General features: G+C 33.8%; 1 protein-coding gene across 1 annotated transcript in view; it reads left to right on the top strand.

The window, feature by feature from the left end:
• The window catches only part of DGKB (diacylglycerol kinase beta), a 583,788-nt gene extending 570,942 nt beyond the window's left edge, over positions 1-12,846 (top strand). The window contains exon 27 of the mRNA XM_090287823.1: positions 11,904-12,846. Within this exon, the coding sequence (XP_090143949.1) occupies positions 11,904-12,011 (108 nt within the window). The 3' untranslated portion in view covers positions 12,012-12,846. The remainder of the gene's footprint in view (positions 1-11,903) is intronic.
• Positions 12,847-16,675: the final 3,829 nt, after the last annotated feature.

A 16,675-nucleotide genomic window follows, 5' to 3' on the forward strand; every position in this document is an offset into this window, starting at 1 on the left:
AATTGATTAACTTTAAATAGTATAAAATAATATGAATGCACCAGGTTGAATTCCTGGGAATTAGTCCTGTTTCAAAAATTGATAGGAATATTATTTTCTCATTAAAAGTTACACAGCTGTTGTAACATGGCACTTGCTGACTTTGTAGACATATCATTTCAAGAAATCTTAAGCTGCTATAATGACTTACTTTAGAAAATGAAATAAATCCAATAAAGGAATATTAGTATTTTCAGTGTTGAAAGACAAAGAGTAACCAAAAAAAATCAGTTGGAAAATGCTTAACAAGTAAGTGTAGAAAATGAATATTTTCTGAATATGTATGGAAATTGCATTTGGCCTAATATTTAAATACAGAATAAGAATAAATCTTAAGAAAATACCATCACTTGTTATTTAATGAGCCTAGTCTTGATATTTTGAGGAATAGAAAATTAACTGTCTTTTGCCATCTTGACGCATGTTTGAATAAGCAGACTGCTGTTTTGATGGATATATATTTTTAACATGTGAGTGGTAGTGATACTCCAAAAGCAGTTAAATAAAATATAAACTGAAAACATCCTTTTACCTAAGACTTTATTGGTTAATGTTGTACATAAATTTGCATTTCCAAAGACTTTACTGTTTTTATTTTTTCAAAAACTGGCACTTCAGTGTTTAGTTTGAGCATTATTTTGTGTGGTCCCCTGTTACTTATGCATTAATTGGTTTTGTTTACCTGTGCATAATTTTTCCTAATTTCGCAACAGTTGTTGTTTTTGTAATTGACAATGTAATTTACTGCATGTATGCTTTCTGGCCCCCAAACAAGAATGTTAAGGTGTAGAGCACCAGTCTTTTTTATTTCAGATTGTTAAAAAAGGGATTGGTTGTGACTAATTTCCAATTAATTTGCAGTAGTTACAGGGAACAAAACAATTGCACCTACTAATTAAAATTTAAAATATTCCAAAGTGTCATCTTTTGGTGTCTGTGGAATATATAATTTCCATTTTGGTTCATTGCTGAATCTGTAACACCCGTGAGTTTGACAGCTCTATTAATTTAAAGGCTCAGTAATACCTATTAGTACAAAATATGAAAAAAAATACCATTAATCATTTATTTTAATTTTGCAGCTCTGTCATTTTCTCAGTATGTTTTAAAATTATGATGACACCATAATGTGCACAAATCGACCTGGCTGATGGGGAAACGGATCACACTACTTAGAAGAGATGGTGAAGTACATTATTAGAGCTTAATTAATGCCAAACTGATTAGATTTGATTGCATTTTGCACAAAAATATTTTAAAGAATTTTTCTTACTATATTATATTGAAAACTTAATCCAAACACCTTATGTTTACAGTTACTTACCTTTTTATAGATCTTCTCTATAATACATTCTATAAATACTATAAAATCAACCTAAATTGTTCTTTTATTCATTTTGAAAACCAAATGAATGTAGTCATTAGTTTTATTTAGAAAAGTTTGTTTCATTTCAGCTAAATTATAATCTCTTGTCTTCACGTTCTTCGATAGAAACTCTTAACCCAAATTGAACACAATGTCCAAAAACACAAAAAGACAAAAATTGAAATGAAAAATATAGCAAGTATGTAATACTTTATGCATTTATATTGATTTGACCCAGGACTGTCACACATTCTAAAATTGGTAAAATTGTATGCACTTAACAGAATTTTGTCATTAGTTTTCAAGAGGAGCAATTTTTAAAAATATTTATATTTATTTCAAAATGTAATATATTCTTCTAAAATGAGTAGCCTCCTAGTCTATGGACACCATCAGACTAATAATACAGTATTCCCTCGCTTATTGTGGGTATTATGTTCTAGGCCCCCCGCCCCAGCAATAGGTGAAGATCCACAAGGTAGGAACCTTACATTTATTTTAGTATTTATATATATTTTAAGGCTTTATAAACCCTTCCCACTCACTTATAAACCATTCCCAGTCCCTTATTAACCTTTCCCACTCCCTTATTAACCTTTTCCACACTTTTATAAACACTACTTATGTTCTTAAACATATTCTACACTCTTAAACCTACGTAACTTTAACAACATGTGTATACAGTACTGCAAAATTCCACGATATTGTGAAAAATCCACAATAAATAATTAAATATAATATTTAAAAAAATCCCGCGATACAGTGAGGCCATGATAAGTGAGCCACAATGTCGAGAGGGACTACTGTAGTAGATTTGCTTTCTTTCCTTCTAGAGCAGTTTGAGATCTCTCTTCTGGAGATACACACTATACAATCACAAGGGCTGAAACTGGTTGCTTCCCACATTGGCCTTGTAGTCACACTTTAACTAGTTCTTCACTTCATCAGATTTTGTATATTAAAATGAGAAAATATGGTTAACACATTCTAAGCTTTTCCTCAAAGAGCAACAACCTGTATTGTTGAACATTTAAAGAGTTAGTCTCCTTATCCACTAACAGACAACAGGATTCATTCTTTTCACAGAGGTATTCCCAGGGCGAGTTACCAATTTCAAACAAAAATTTGAATTAAACAATTCTTAATAAAAATACCCTGAATAGAATTTAATAATGAACTGTTTTTTATTCCCCTGAATATTCAGAAAATAGTTGCACATGTTTCATTTGAAGACACAAATATTTTGAAGAATTTTACATATTACATTGTTTTATCCACATGACAGTTCCACAATATGAACAAGATTAATATCATTAGACATGATTTTCAAATCGATAAATAAAAATTAAGATGAGAATAGAACATTTCATCCAAGCTAAGAATGTCAGATTCATTTCTTCAAAAAATATTTATTGAATTCCTTATTGATGAAGGTGCTGACATTTTGCCCTAAAGTATTATAATGGCAACAAAAAATACATGATCTCCGATCTCAGTGAAGTTATACATTACCCAGAGTTATACAAATATAAGACTCCAGTAATGATATAAGTTCTGTGAACATAATGTTCATGGCACTGTGGTACTGTGATTATATGGTACTATGGTACTATGACAGGGTGTAAGAAAGGAATTTGACCACCTCAAAGAAGGTCTAAGAAGACTTTCATAGGAACTCAAAATAGGCCTGAAAACTAAGGGGTGAGGAGTATATAACTAGCATAAAGGGAGGGAAGACTGTCCTATGCAAAGGAAACAGCATGGGGAGGGAAGGAGCATGTATGCATAAGGGTCTGGAAGATGGCTTGATGGATACAAACCAGAAGGACGAGAGCTGAAGGTTAAGGCAGGGGATTCAAAGGAATCAGAGCTACAGGGCCTGGAAGCTCGCAGGAAAGATTTTTAGCTTTAGTTTAAGAAACACATGGAACTAAAGAGACTTTAAGCAGGAAAATGACGTGATCAGATTTGCATGGTGATAAGATCATTCTGGGTGGGGAATGGATTATAAGGGAAGGAGTTTTATTTTTTTAAGAACCCATCATTTTTACCATCTAATATATTTTTAAAATTTATTCCCATTGAATGATTACTTTAATGAATAAATATAATGTGTAGTCAACAATGTGATGATTGAAGTGGATAGACTAAGTTTTCCTTGCTGGATAGAATGGTCTTAAATTAAAATGAACTGAAGGTTTATCATTTTTATCAGTCAGTTCAGGCATTAGAGTAGTGGCAGTAGAAAGACAAAAAAAAAAAAAAATCAAGAGATACAGAAAATACTTGAGAGATAAAATTGATAGATTAGTAATGAGAGGTAGGAGAAGGTGCTAAGGATGATTCAGATTTCTGGCTTGAACAATTGAATAAATGATGGAACAACTCCTTGGAAGAGGAGAATCTAGATAATATCTAGATTATTTTCTTTCTACTCCAATATAACACAAGTAATTCATGCTCCCTGGTCAATGCCCTGGGCACATTATTTGGAAAGTCAATTATCATTATACTATGTGATGGCAATATTTTACGGGTAGCTGTCAAAATGTTTATTGGATTACAATGAATAGTTTAACATGGATAGAATGTCTTTAAGATCAGTGTTATGATGCTCCAAATAGCCAAGGGTATAACTGAGTCTAGAAATTGGCTCATTAAAAAGTTTCTTTTCAAAATATGTCAGTATGTGCTTATTGGTCTCTCTTGGTGTAAAAAAATCCATTCTTTCTGTCTGTTAGTAAATGTCCCACATGGATTTTTTTCCTACTCTTTCCTTTGGGTAGAAGTGGAACCTGGCATGTGGCTGAAATGCTACCAGGTGCTTCTGGCCTCCTCAGAGAGAAGGCAGATGGCCATAATATGCCATCTCCCAATGTCACCCAAGGAATTCTGAAAGCCTTGTTGTCTCAGAGAGGAGAGGGGTTGGCAAAATGTGTTCTCCATTGGACCAAACATAATTACCCTAAATATAGTAGGTAACATTTATTAAGCACCTATATGACATGCATAGCCTCAGCTGGTACTTGCATTAGTCCTATAAAGTATTTGCATTATTATCTTCCTTTAGTACATAGAGACTAAGCCAAGCTGGCAATCAAAGCTTTGCCTCATATCTCAAGTTTGAGATTTTAACCCCTATCATATTATAAAAGACCAAATAAGGAAAAATATATGAAATATTATTTATTAAGAAAAGTAGAATCACAAGTAGCAAATATTATGAATGTTTTCTGGTTATAGTCAAGGATGAGAATTTTTTTGTGCAATTTTGTTTTGTTCTATTTTTGTCTTCATTTTTATTTTTCTTTTTGTTTTTTCAGAGAAGGCCTATGAAAAGGAAAAACAATTACTGGGTTAAAGTTGTGGGTTATGTTTCCCTGTAGAGGCATGGACATTATAAAAAGTTTTTTGTTTTATTTTTTTAATGTTGACCTTCCCTGGCAACCAACTTACAACCATAAAATATTTTGGAAAGGAGAACCAAATTTATATCTTTAAAAAGATTTCAAATCTAGGTATGAATATTTTCCCTGCAATGTGGCCAAATAGCCCATCACTTTCAGGAAAAACTTTTGCTTTTTCTTGTTATCATACATATTTAAAATTCCTGTGAATTTCATCAGCAAGTAAACCTCTCAAACCCATATTTTAAAGATTTATTGTAAATTCTTCTCAATGACTTCTCTGGATTTGATGTTAGATCAAAGACTATAACACTAAACTTGGAAATTACTATCATTTCAGAAAATAATGGCTGGAATCATAAAGAAGCTGGCACAGAAATTTTAGAAAATTGTTATGTTTCATTGCTTTGCTTTTTGGCAGTTGTGGACCTGAAAATTTTAGCATGCTCTTTATTTCCTCTGTCATATGGCTCAGCTATATACGTGAATTCAAAATAGTTTCCATTATCAGAAAGAGACAATCTTATTCCAGGATCAAGCTAGGTAACTGTTAATGTTCCAGATAATTGCTAAATTAAACTCTCCCCACAGATATTTTATGGCATTTATTTTGCTCTGAAAGCCCCATTCATTTTTAAGGTAGCTAAATAAATCCAGTGATAATGAACTCTTAAAGAGATGAAGCAAGGAAAGAAAATATTGGCTAGATACAAGGAGAATATTTAAAAGGGAAAATGCTACCTGCTGAGATACTTCCTAAGAGCTGCAATATTATTAAACCCACCCTGGTGCAAACCAATAAAGAGATTATGCATTTAAGTCAAATTTGATCAGTTGATGCATTATCAAAGTTGGGAAAGGTATCATATATTCTAATTCAGAATTTTCACAGAATGAATTCTGAATGGTGGTATTCAGTATAGCAAAAATATACCATATGAAATCACTTGCACTTTCGTCCATTTCTTAGCTATTCACATCATAATTTTAAATTAAAATTCATTTCCTCTACCACTAGCCTCATAATTCTAGGTGTAATTTACAATATTTGACTGTAATTACATCAAAGGTCAGCAAGTTATGCCCTTCGGGTCAAATCAGAACAGCTGCCTGTTTTTGTGCAGCCAAAGAGTTAATAATTTTTTTTTACTTTTTAAATGGTTTAAAAAAATCAAAATAAGATTGTTAAAATTCAAATTTTAGTTTCTAAACATAGTTTTACTGGAACTCAGCCACACCGTTCATTTACATATAATCTATGGATACTTTTGTGCCACGTGGCAAAGTTGAATAGTTGGAGACCCTAGAGCTCATAAAGCCTAAATATTTACCACTTAGCCCTTCACAGGAAATGCTTGGCAACCTCTGAATTGCATGAACAATGGCTTACACATCTTGCAATATATAACTCTCACATATGATGGTCTTCAGATTGAGAAATGGTGTAAACAATTCAGTAACTTAATCACTTACACACAAACCATGGTGACAAATTGAAGTATGTCCAGTCTTGACACATGGCAATTTGATGGTTTCACTCTCATTAATAGGAAAGGAATAGGCCACACCAATGATTGATTTGCACTGTTTATATGATGATGCTTCTTTCTACTTCTTCTCCTGCCTCTCTGGCTACTTGCGCTCAGATTCCTTAATGGGACATCATTGTCCCAATGCCAGTGTTGCTCACTTATACCGTTTAACCTCTCCTGATCAGATTTGCCCCACTGGCCCACAGTAATCTCTTCTCACTGGATGTCCCCATGAGCTCATCACACCTAAATCTGTCTCAAGACTTGTTCTCCCTTCTGAACACCAGACCTAAATGTCCAAAAGACACCAAACCTCTCCTTCAGCCTGTCACACTCAACGCGGAGTTCACCAACTTCCTGGCTCCCACCCCTGCCAAAAAATGCATCTTTCTGTAAAAACCGTCACCACACACATAACAAACAAAACTAAAAGCATGCAAGTCATACTAGAATTTTGCCCTTTTCCAATATTCCACACAGCCAATCAGCTAGTAACATGTCCTGCAGATTATGCCTCCCTGAGAACTCTCCAATCAGCCGCTCCCATGGCTGAAGTCCATTTTACTGCTTTTCTGGATTATGTGGACCTTCCACCTGATCTGCTCCCTCTGGGATGGCACCCAGAGTAATGCTGCTAAAACTCAGGTTTACCTATGACCTGTCCTTCCACCATGACCTAAGTGGTGGTGTTTGCGCTTCCACGAATCCTTGAGAATATCTCTGTAGCACAATGCACATCACATTGTGCCATTGCATATGTTATCGTCATTGGACAAAACTGTCTTTTCGAGGGGCTGTGTGTATCACTTTGCATTTCTGCCAGCAGTGTATGCGAGTGTGACTCCACATCCTCCCCAGCCTTTGGTGTGGTCAGTGTGAGCCTGTGTTTTTTGAATCTCTTTCTGAGCTCAGCCATTTGTTTTGCTGGAGAATACCCCCAAATATGTTTTTAAGGGCATGTAAAAGGTAAAAACTCTCTAGTTCCTTTTATGACTGAAATGTCTTCATTGTACCCTTGCATTTAATCAATACATTGACTAAGTATAGAATTCTAGGATAAAATTAACTTCTCCTCTGGGGTTTGAATGTGTTTCTCTGTATTCTTTTAGAGCTAATGTACTTGAGAAGCCTGGTGCCATACTGATTTTTATTTTTCTGTAAATGACCTGTTTTTCCTCTCAGAGGACACTTAGAATCTTTTTATCCCTGTGTTTCTAAATTTCAGAATAACATGTAATTTGAGCTGGGACAGACAGGGATCGAAGTTTGATGGACAGAAAAGGGACGGAATGTTCTCCAGGGCAATACCGACACAGAGGTACAGGGATGGGAAACAGAAGGGCTTGGGAGAGCTGACTCAGCTACCAAAGCCTGCAGTTACCAACCTGCCTTGTGTAACGCAGGTTACAGAACCTGTGTAATTTTTTGCCCTATATTGTAAATTAAGGATGTTGACACCTACCTCCCTGGGTTGTTGAAAGAATAAAATTAGATAATATAAAAATAAAATAATTGAAAAATTATTCTTTTGGAAGCATTTCAATCTTATCAGAGTGCCTGGATAAGCCCTTTGATAGGTAGAGGTGGTCAGCAGGGACTGGACATTGAGCCGGGAGTTCAGATAACCTGAGTAAGAGAAACACTAATCCTAATAATAAAAGGCAGTGGGAATATTTAATGGTGGGAAACAGGGAGCTAGGAAAGAAAACACCAGTGAGCTGGGCCAAACCTACCTGGAGAACGAGTGAGGGAAGGTCCTTCTCTCTTCGCTGATTTTAGCTGGCCTAAAGGAAGTCTTTGAAGATGACATAAATGTCTTGTGGGAATAGAGACACTGTTCACTGTCTGGTACAGGACATAAACCCTCTCTTCCATCTCCTATGAGATTATACTTCAAGTCTACGCTCTTAGATAATAATACTTTTATGGAAGTAGGTTTCTGTTGAGGGCATCTCAAAGAAATGGATGGAACCGGTAGCATCTGAATAACATGTAAAACACTGAGCATAATGGTCAGCACCCAGTAAGAACCAAATCTTTTTTATTCGTGTTATTATTCTTATTACAGTTATGAGGTGGAACTATCATACTGTGCAACCCTGACAATGTAATAGAAACAGGAAAACTGCCTTATAATCCTTCATCTGCTTTATACATGTGCATCTTTATTTCATACTGACTAATTATAAAACTGAAACAGAAATCAAAGGTTTTCATGTTTACATTTTTTCAATGTGCTCACCCTTAATTTGAAATAGAAAGATGGAATTAGAAAGCACTGTGGGACAGAAGTGCCTCTCTTCTGCCTGTATGGCTTTCCAAGGGAATAGTGACTTGTAGGACTGAAGAGTTTTTATATGAAGACTCCATTCTATTACTGACAATATCTATCTTGCATTTTTTAACCAATGCTTTTCTACCTTCATGCAGCTTCGAGGAGCTCCATCACCATCACTTATGTTTACTTAACAATTATCTCATTTATAACCTCAAATTCTCTTCCGAACTCAATAATCAAAATCAGGTTGCAAAATGCCTTGCTCATAGCTGGTGCTCAATAAATATTTGATGCATTGAGGAACAACTAAGAAGTAATTACTTGAATCTTAAAAGATGGAAGCACTCAAAGACAGCCTGATGATTGATTCAAGTCTTCAGATTGCCAAAATAATGCATTCTGAATTCTTTGGAATCTGCTCCTTACTCATTGTTGTTTTTCTAGTAGATAGCAGGTTCTCAAAAAAGTAAAACTACAGGAGTGTGGAATATATACAATTATTCCAGGCCTGGGGAGTCTCTTACCCGGATTTCCCCACACCTGTGGGCAATCTGAATCTGAAGCTACACCTAAGTCTCTACAGTGTTCTGAAGTTCACACCTGGACGTGCTGTGATTATGACAGCAACAGTTCACCGGGAATTATTCTCATTCTTAATAGAGTAGTTTTTGCCTCCGCTCAAATATTAGACATGCAATTTTACAGTGAAATGGTATATGCAGAAAGCCTGGGTACACCATAGACGTTTCAAGAATGCTGGTTTCCTCCGTGTTACTGCCCCGACTAAGAGGAAAACACAGACAATTGTTTCTCCTTTCCATAAACAACAGACAGGAAAAAAAGGTGTCGATTTAATTTTAACAGAAATAATGTTAGATTAAAGGAAGAGTTGTACCCTTGACTATGGGATTCATTCAACAACAAAGAGGACATGTTAGAGACAATTTTAAAAATAGGACTGGCCATTATCCTGCCTAGAAACTGAAAACTAGAACTCCCTGTTAGTGACATGGATTAAATGTCCCTTTGTGTCAAGAGCACTTAATGAGATACTGTGCTATTTTCAAAGGCATAACAACATGTGATTTCTTAAAAAAAAAAAAAAAAAAAGATTGCCAATATAAAGATAGTCATAATCAAACAAAAATCAAATACCTGAAAAACACAAAGAGCAAACAAAATTTCACACAGTAATGTGTGGTATTTCAGCTGTGCTCTGTTACAAATTGATGCTAACCTTATATTAATGTTAATGACTACAATGATATATTTGTTCCATTGTTAATAATGATCTTATTTTCCAGCATGTTCTAACACTATTGTCACCTCTAAGGGATTTAGTCCAGCAACTGTGAATAAGAAATTATTCTTACTTTAGCTGCTGATGTTCTATTTGAAGCTAAGATTATTATATAAGTAATATATGATAAATTATTCCACGGGTACTTATCTAAAAATGATATTTTTGTGTAAAAAAGATCCATGTTTATGTTCAACATTTAAAATACAGTGCCTTTATGCTTAGCTGCCCATTTCAGCATCTGTATCATTATTGCATGGCCTTCTTTCCTATTTGACTATATAATATCTTGAGAACAGAAAATGTGTATTGTCTCTTTTTCAAAGTTCCTGGAACAGAGTCTAAAGCATAGTAGAACCTCAATCAATTTTATGAAATGTGTAAGTAAATGAATGATATGATATTAAATAGTGTATAAAGCTAAGATTTAGAGGAGTTTATAATCAATAGCATATGATATGGGGCAATCTAAAGCTGGATTATTAAGACATCTGATAGAGATCTACGTAGATGTATTCTGGTATTTTAACCAATGCCCATCAATTCCCCAGTTCATAAGATAAAAATAAAATAAAATTAGATATCCAGAGAGTTAGGGGCTGGTTTAGATTACTAGCCTTTTACAGGTTCAATGTATTTTTACAGTTAATAGAAGAACACTGAATCTTACCAGAATAACCTGATTCCAACAGAGTTAAATAAAGTTATTCATTTTTCCAGGTTTTCGACATATTTCTGTCTTTCTAGACTGTGAAGAAATTTTCTATTTCCCGAAAGCCCCAATGCCAATTTTAATGATCCTGACCATGTGACATTCATTTTTTGTGTGTGTTTGTTTCGTTGCTGTTAGTGAATGACAAGTGAAGGATATTCGTTCTAACTTGAAAATGTCAGGCATGCGCTTTGAGAGAGAGATTTTTGCAGCTTTTAATGAGGTGGTGTTTCTTTTTGAAAGAAATACTCATCTCTGATTTGGGTGCCGTGCAGGTGACAACTGATATTTAATAACTGATGGTTCTTGTATTAGTTGCCGTTCTCTAAAGAAAATGTCTCAGATTGCTTTTGAAAAACTCTTAACATCACTAGCCCAAAGGCAAGACGTGACCTTTTTATTACATAGTGATAATCATTTATTATCTTACCATGTATCTTAAAGTCGCAGACAAAATGCCACTTTGATAATTGCTTTCAATTAGCTTTGAGCATAGCAGATATTCACAAAATGTCTTCTCTAATTTAGACTTGAATTAGAGAAAATTGCAGACATAATCTACTTTACGCTTGTCTCATTTAAGGTGAATCGTAGTTTCATATCAAAAAAACCAAAACGAGTAGCTTTAGAACAGTCTTTCAAAGTGTTTTAAACAGGCTTTTCAATATTTGATTCTATTCTATTACCAATTAATTAACAAATTAGAAAGTAGTTCATCATTCCTGACCTTTTATGCATGTTAACTTGTAACTTTCAATTCTAATAATTGTTTTGAAATTAAGCCTCTTGGTTCATGTTGAAAGAGAGAAACATTCTGATTAGTAAGATAAATAAGGCTTGTCTTGATACCAATTGCATCTTGATGTTTGGTTATAGCTGAGATTCTGATACGATAATGGTGCATCCATTCCTGTCTTAAATAAAGGATACATAGTGAATGGTCAATAAATTATATGATATAATCATGTAACCTAAAATAGGAGTTTGGGGGTATTACTACCATTGAGGTTAGAGGTAAACAGGATGATTAAAATGTGGTTTCAGTTCATTTTTATGTTTTGTCAGTACTGAGCTTTGGAATATGATTTAAATGCATATCTTTATCTCTTAAAATATTTTTAAAATAATAGAAACTTGGAAACTACATTTTTATACTAGTGGCATTTCAATAAGTTATAGAATATTATTAATCTAATAGACATGCTCAAAAATTATAAGTATAGCTCAGATAACTCTCTTTCTCTCTCTCTCTTACTTTATTTTTTTTAGATAAAGATTACACACAAGAACCAAGCCCCAATGCTGATGGGCCCTCCTCCAAAAACTGGGTTGTTCTGCTCCCTCGTCAAAAGAACAAGAAACCGAAGCAAGGAATAATCCTGTATTGTGTTGTTCTCAGAGATCTAATTAGCATAATTGGGCCATGGAACACTTATGCTGGAAATCTTTGGATCATTTCAAGTCTCCTGCTCATGCCAAATCTTGGAAATCTTCTAAAATTCATCTAACATTTTCTGTTACTGAGTTAATGTAAAATTCATCTATTAGAAAATTTGTTTCAGTTTTTAAAGTCATCTTTGCATGAAGAAAGCAGAAGTTTACATGAAGTGATATTGCAATTTTTTGTTGCATGCATTTCCATAGATTTTTATGTCTCCCACCCATTCCTCCTGCAATTTCCATTTCCTAATCTGTGATTTAAAAAAGAAAATTTTAAACATAAAAAAGAAAATCCATGAGGAATGTGATTCCCAGTGTGATGTCAGTTATCAATAAGCATTGATGAGTAATGCTACAATGATCAAAGTTGCAGAAATATAGCTACTTCTCCCTTTTAGAGTCAGTGTATCAATAGTCTTTGACCTATGCTGTGAGGAGAAACTTTTAACTGAGAGATTTTATTAAATAGTTGTATATGATACCTTAATGTATAAGTAATTTTTCTTTAACTTCTTAATGCTTCTGAGTGGAATTTAAAATATCAGGCATAACATTTTCTTGTGCTGAAAAATAGAAAGTGGTTTTTTATTTTGTTTAGTTTTGTATTTAATTCCAGAAAATAAGTGAAAACATGTTACTTCTCAGTGAAGTGTGGTAATATGACAAGCCTTATTCCTCTCTGCATGTAAATCTAGAAGATTATGCATAATCACACCAGTAACCAAATAGATGTTTTAAACTACGTGCCTAATAAACTGTGTTTCCCACCAAAGATTCAGAAAAAGATGCCTGTGAGAAATGTTTTAATGCATAATTGTGGAGAAAATGTATGGCTCTTATGATTAATTTTTTGATGACTAAAACTCTGGAAGAGAGTGGATTATCAATTAATTATAATTACAATCTTCACCTTTCAGAGACAGTAGGCCATACAACATAATCAAAGCTCAATATTATTAACTTGACCGAAGATAGATATAAAAAGCTGATTTCTTGCTTTTTTTTTTTTTTGGTCTTTTACAAATATAAGTGTCTGTAAGTTTTAATGGATCAGTTCAGTACACTTGAGAAAGTGAATGATTGGCTCAGCTCCTTCCTAATATAAATTGATACCTGTAATAATATTGAGCTCATTGAAGCAAGTCATGCCCCCTCACCTACTCCACGACCATCTCTATGACATTTCAAATGTTTATTTGGAAATAATGGCCTAGATCATTGTTTAAAATACTCATGGCATGGTTGGATTCTCTGATTACTTAAAGAAATTATGGAATAGTAATTTTCTTATTGTTTCTTTTTGTCTGTGATATAAAATGAAATGCATTTCTGAGCAGTTTGTTATTGTTCATTCATATTGACCTGCATCTTATCATCGCATGTTTTATGTTTTCAAACATGCCACAGGTAAACAAGTGCTTGAAATGCATGATTTATTAGTTTTTCCCTCCACTCTGCATTAAAGTACTAATGATTTATCAGTTTTGTTTTTTTATTGATTCATTCATCCTTGAATAACAAATAGCATTTAGTGATTCTGTTGAACACAATCCTGTGCATGGATTTATGGGTTTCAAGTAAAATTGCTGTAATTTTTGTTCTTTGGTTTGAAAACTCTACTGAATGCTGTTATATCTAATGGCTACTCTCAAGTAATGTGCTATAATGGAAGATTATGTATACAGCATATTCTTTTAGTGTTCCAGAAACATTAAATGGTAAATATCAATCAACAATAAGTTTAATTGCTTTGAAAATAAAAGCTTTTGAATAAAATTAAGACATAATTTAGCATTCCCAGGAAAATTGTTATTATAATTGTAAAGTAGTACAGCAATCACTTTCCCTAGCATAATGTTTTTAGATGGTATTTGGCAGAATAGTAATCTACACCAAAAAAAAATTTATACAGTAACAAATGCATTACGGGTATGATGTTATGTAACACACACATTTATGTGTGTTTCTATGGTTACAGGTAATAAATATTTTCACATAAACTGACAAAATTTTCTACAATGGTCAGGCAGGCTTTGTGTCGAATACATATTCTGAAACCACAAATTATTTTATGTTCAGTACAACATGCAATTATTCCTTGGCTACCTTTTAGAGTATATAGTTTGAAGGCAGCAACAGTTTGTGAGTCATTCTTAACAATCTGTGCAGTGGAGTGCTGTTGCAAAGACAGTGGGATTATACAAATTAAACAGCCAGCCTATAAGACTTCAATAATGGGATGTAGCTTTGCTTCAATGTAGCTATATAACTCTAATTATTAATAGTAGTAGTTACATTTTCAATCAATTGAAGTCATTGGTATCAATAATAAATGTTCAAATAGTGATCAAATTTTACATTTTACAACTAATTTTTTTTTAATTTTATTTTTTGGTTTTTCAATTACAGTTTTCCCATTTTTCCCCATTTCTCTCCCCCACCCAGCCCACCCCTTCTCCCGCAATCATATCCCTCCCCGTTGTCCATGTCCATGAGTCATTCATACACGTTCCTTGACTAGACCCTTCCCTTACTTATCCCCCTTCTCTCCCTCTCCCCTCCCCCCTATTGACTGCTATTCTGCTCCTTGTCCTATTTAGTTCGTTTGTTTTGCAACTAATTTTCTAAAGATACTCATGTGCCTGCCCTTCAAGTACACTATTCCTGGGGTTTGGAAAGTAGTTTATAAAAACCTACTTTGATGGTTTTGAAATCAGAGAAAATATTCCTCCCATTTTAATGACAGCTTCAAGTGAAAAATATTTATTTTAAGGAAATTTATAAACTGAAAGCTCTATGGCATATTAAAACATTGAGTAATGAATGATACCATTACAAGATATAATTTTTTCTTGTGTATGTGGGTGATTGTTTAAGTAGTTGAGTCAATCTCTTTCAAATATAGTAGACATAGTGATATAAAGTTTTAAATGGATGAAGTTCTTAAGTAAAAATTAACATTGAGTTTACAAGGGTCAAAGGAAAAGGGAAAAAGATACGTACTTTGCTAAACATTGTTACCTACTTAGAAGATAAACAGAGAAAGAGATTCCTAAATGAAGCTGCATGTTCATGCTTCTAGTAAGAATGAGGTATCTATGTACAACCGGAAACTTTAAGAGACGTATTTTTCCATTTAGATGTATAAACCATGTGTATTTGATTCAAAGAGTACATGTCAGCTTATTATGGAGGATGAAGATGTAGTAGGAAGAGAAAAAAATAACATTTTAAGAGTTTTTATTTTTAAACATGTTATGTGATTTAACCAGTATAATGCAAAGGGCTCAAATGTTTAGGATAGTCTACTATAGGCAGAAATTTATTTTTTTATTTAATCTTTATTGTATTTTTTTTCCATTACCATTTAGTGCCCTTATGTCCCCTTATCTGCAGCAATCATCACACTGTTTTCCACGTCCATAAGTCCTTTTTCCTCTCTGCTCAATCTTTCCGCCCTTTAACCTTCTCCACCCCACCAGCTTTCATCTGCTCTCCATCTCTGAGTGTGTCTCTGTTTTGCCTGTTAGTTCAGTTCAGTTTGTTCATTGGAGTCCACGTATGAGTGAAATCATATGGTATTTGTCTTTCTCTGACTGGCTTATTTCACTTAGCATGATGTTCTCCAGGACCACCCATAATGGCACAAAGGGTAAAAATTTCTTTTTTATGGCTGAGTAGTATTCCATTGTATAAATGCCTCATAGTTGTTTTATCCACCCACACAAACAAGCCCAGCAGGGGGAGCCACACACTAAGCAGAAATTTAAATCCAATGAGAATTAATGAATCACATATATGGTTCGGCATCTTGTTTTTGTTTAGTTTTTTGCCTGGTTTTATGGGGTGAGAAGCAATTGCAATTTTCAAGAAAGAATCTGTTTTGAATTTCAGATTATATTCTACTTTAATAAGACAAAACTTTTAAATGTCTTCCTTCAATTTTGTGTCAAAGTTAGTTTGCTATTTATTAGAGGCAAAAGGAAATTTTACTTTTCATGACACATATAACCACAAATAATTATTCAAATACAGTACACATATCCTGATATTTAAAATAATTGAGCTCTTATATCTTGAGGATGTAAAATATAAATAAACAAAACAAACAGAATCCTGCAAAGGAGCTTTTATTCTTTGAAAGGCAGAAATTACTCTTTAAATCACCCAAGTAAATTGCATTCTATTTAAATAAAGTTTGGATGAACTCACACTGCCAGGACACTATACATCCTTGTTGTATTTAAAAACATGGTATTCGTTTAATTACAGTATCTTATTTTCCCAGAAAGTGTTATATATATAGTATTCTGTCTTTTTAAATAAATATGTTAACTGCTCAGAGGAGTGTCATTCCTTACTGCCATTTTGGCCAGATTTTGTTCATAAATTAATGCTTCAAGTAGTTGAAAGGCAGTCTACTCTGGTGAAGATCCACTGGGAGTACCAGGCCAGGAACCCCGCCTTTTGTTGAAAAGGAAGGAGTCTGAGTATTTGGGCACTGAAATCTATGTTGTCTAGAGCCAAGCCATTCTACTTTGTAGTGCTTTGGCCCCAAGTTGCTGCTGTGAACCTTATTCCAGCAATGTCAGAGATTCCAA

This window comes from Furipterus horrens, unplaced genomic scaffold (assembly GCF_987537825.1).
Source record: "Furipterus horrens unplaced genomic scaffold, mFurHor1.1.pri manual_scaffold_9, whole genome shotgun sequence".
Taxonomy (NCBI): Eukaryota; Metazoa; Chordata; class Mammalia; order Chiroptera; family Furipteridae; genus Furipterus; species Furipterus horrens.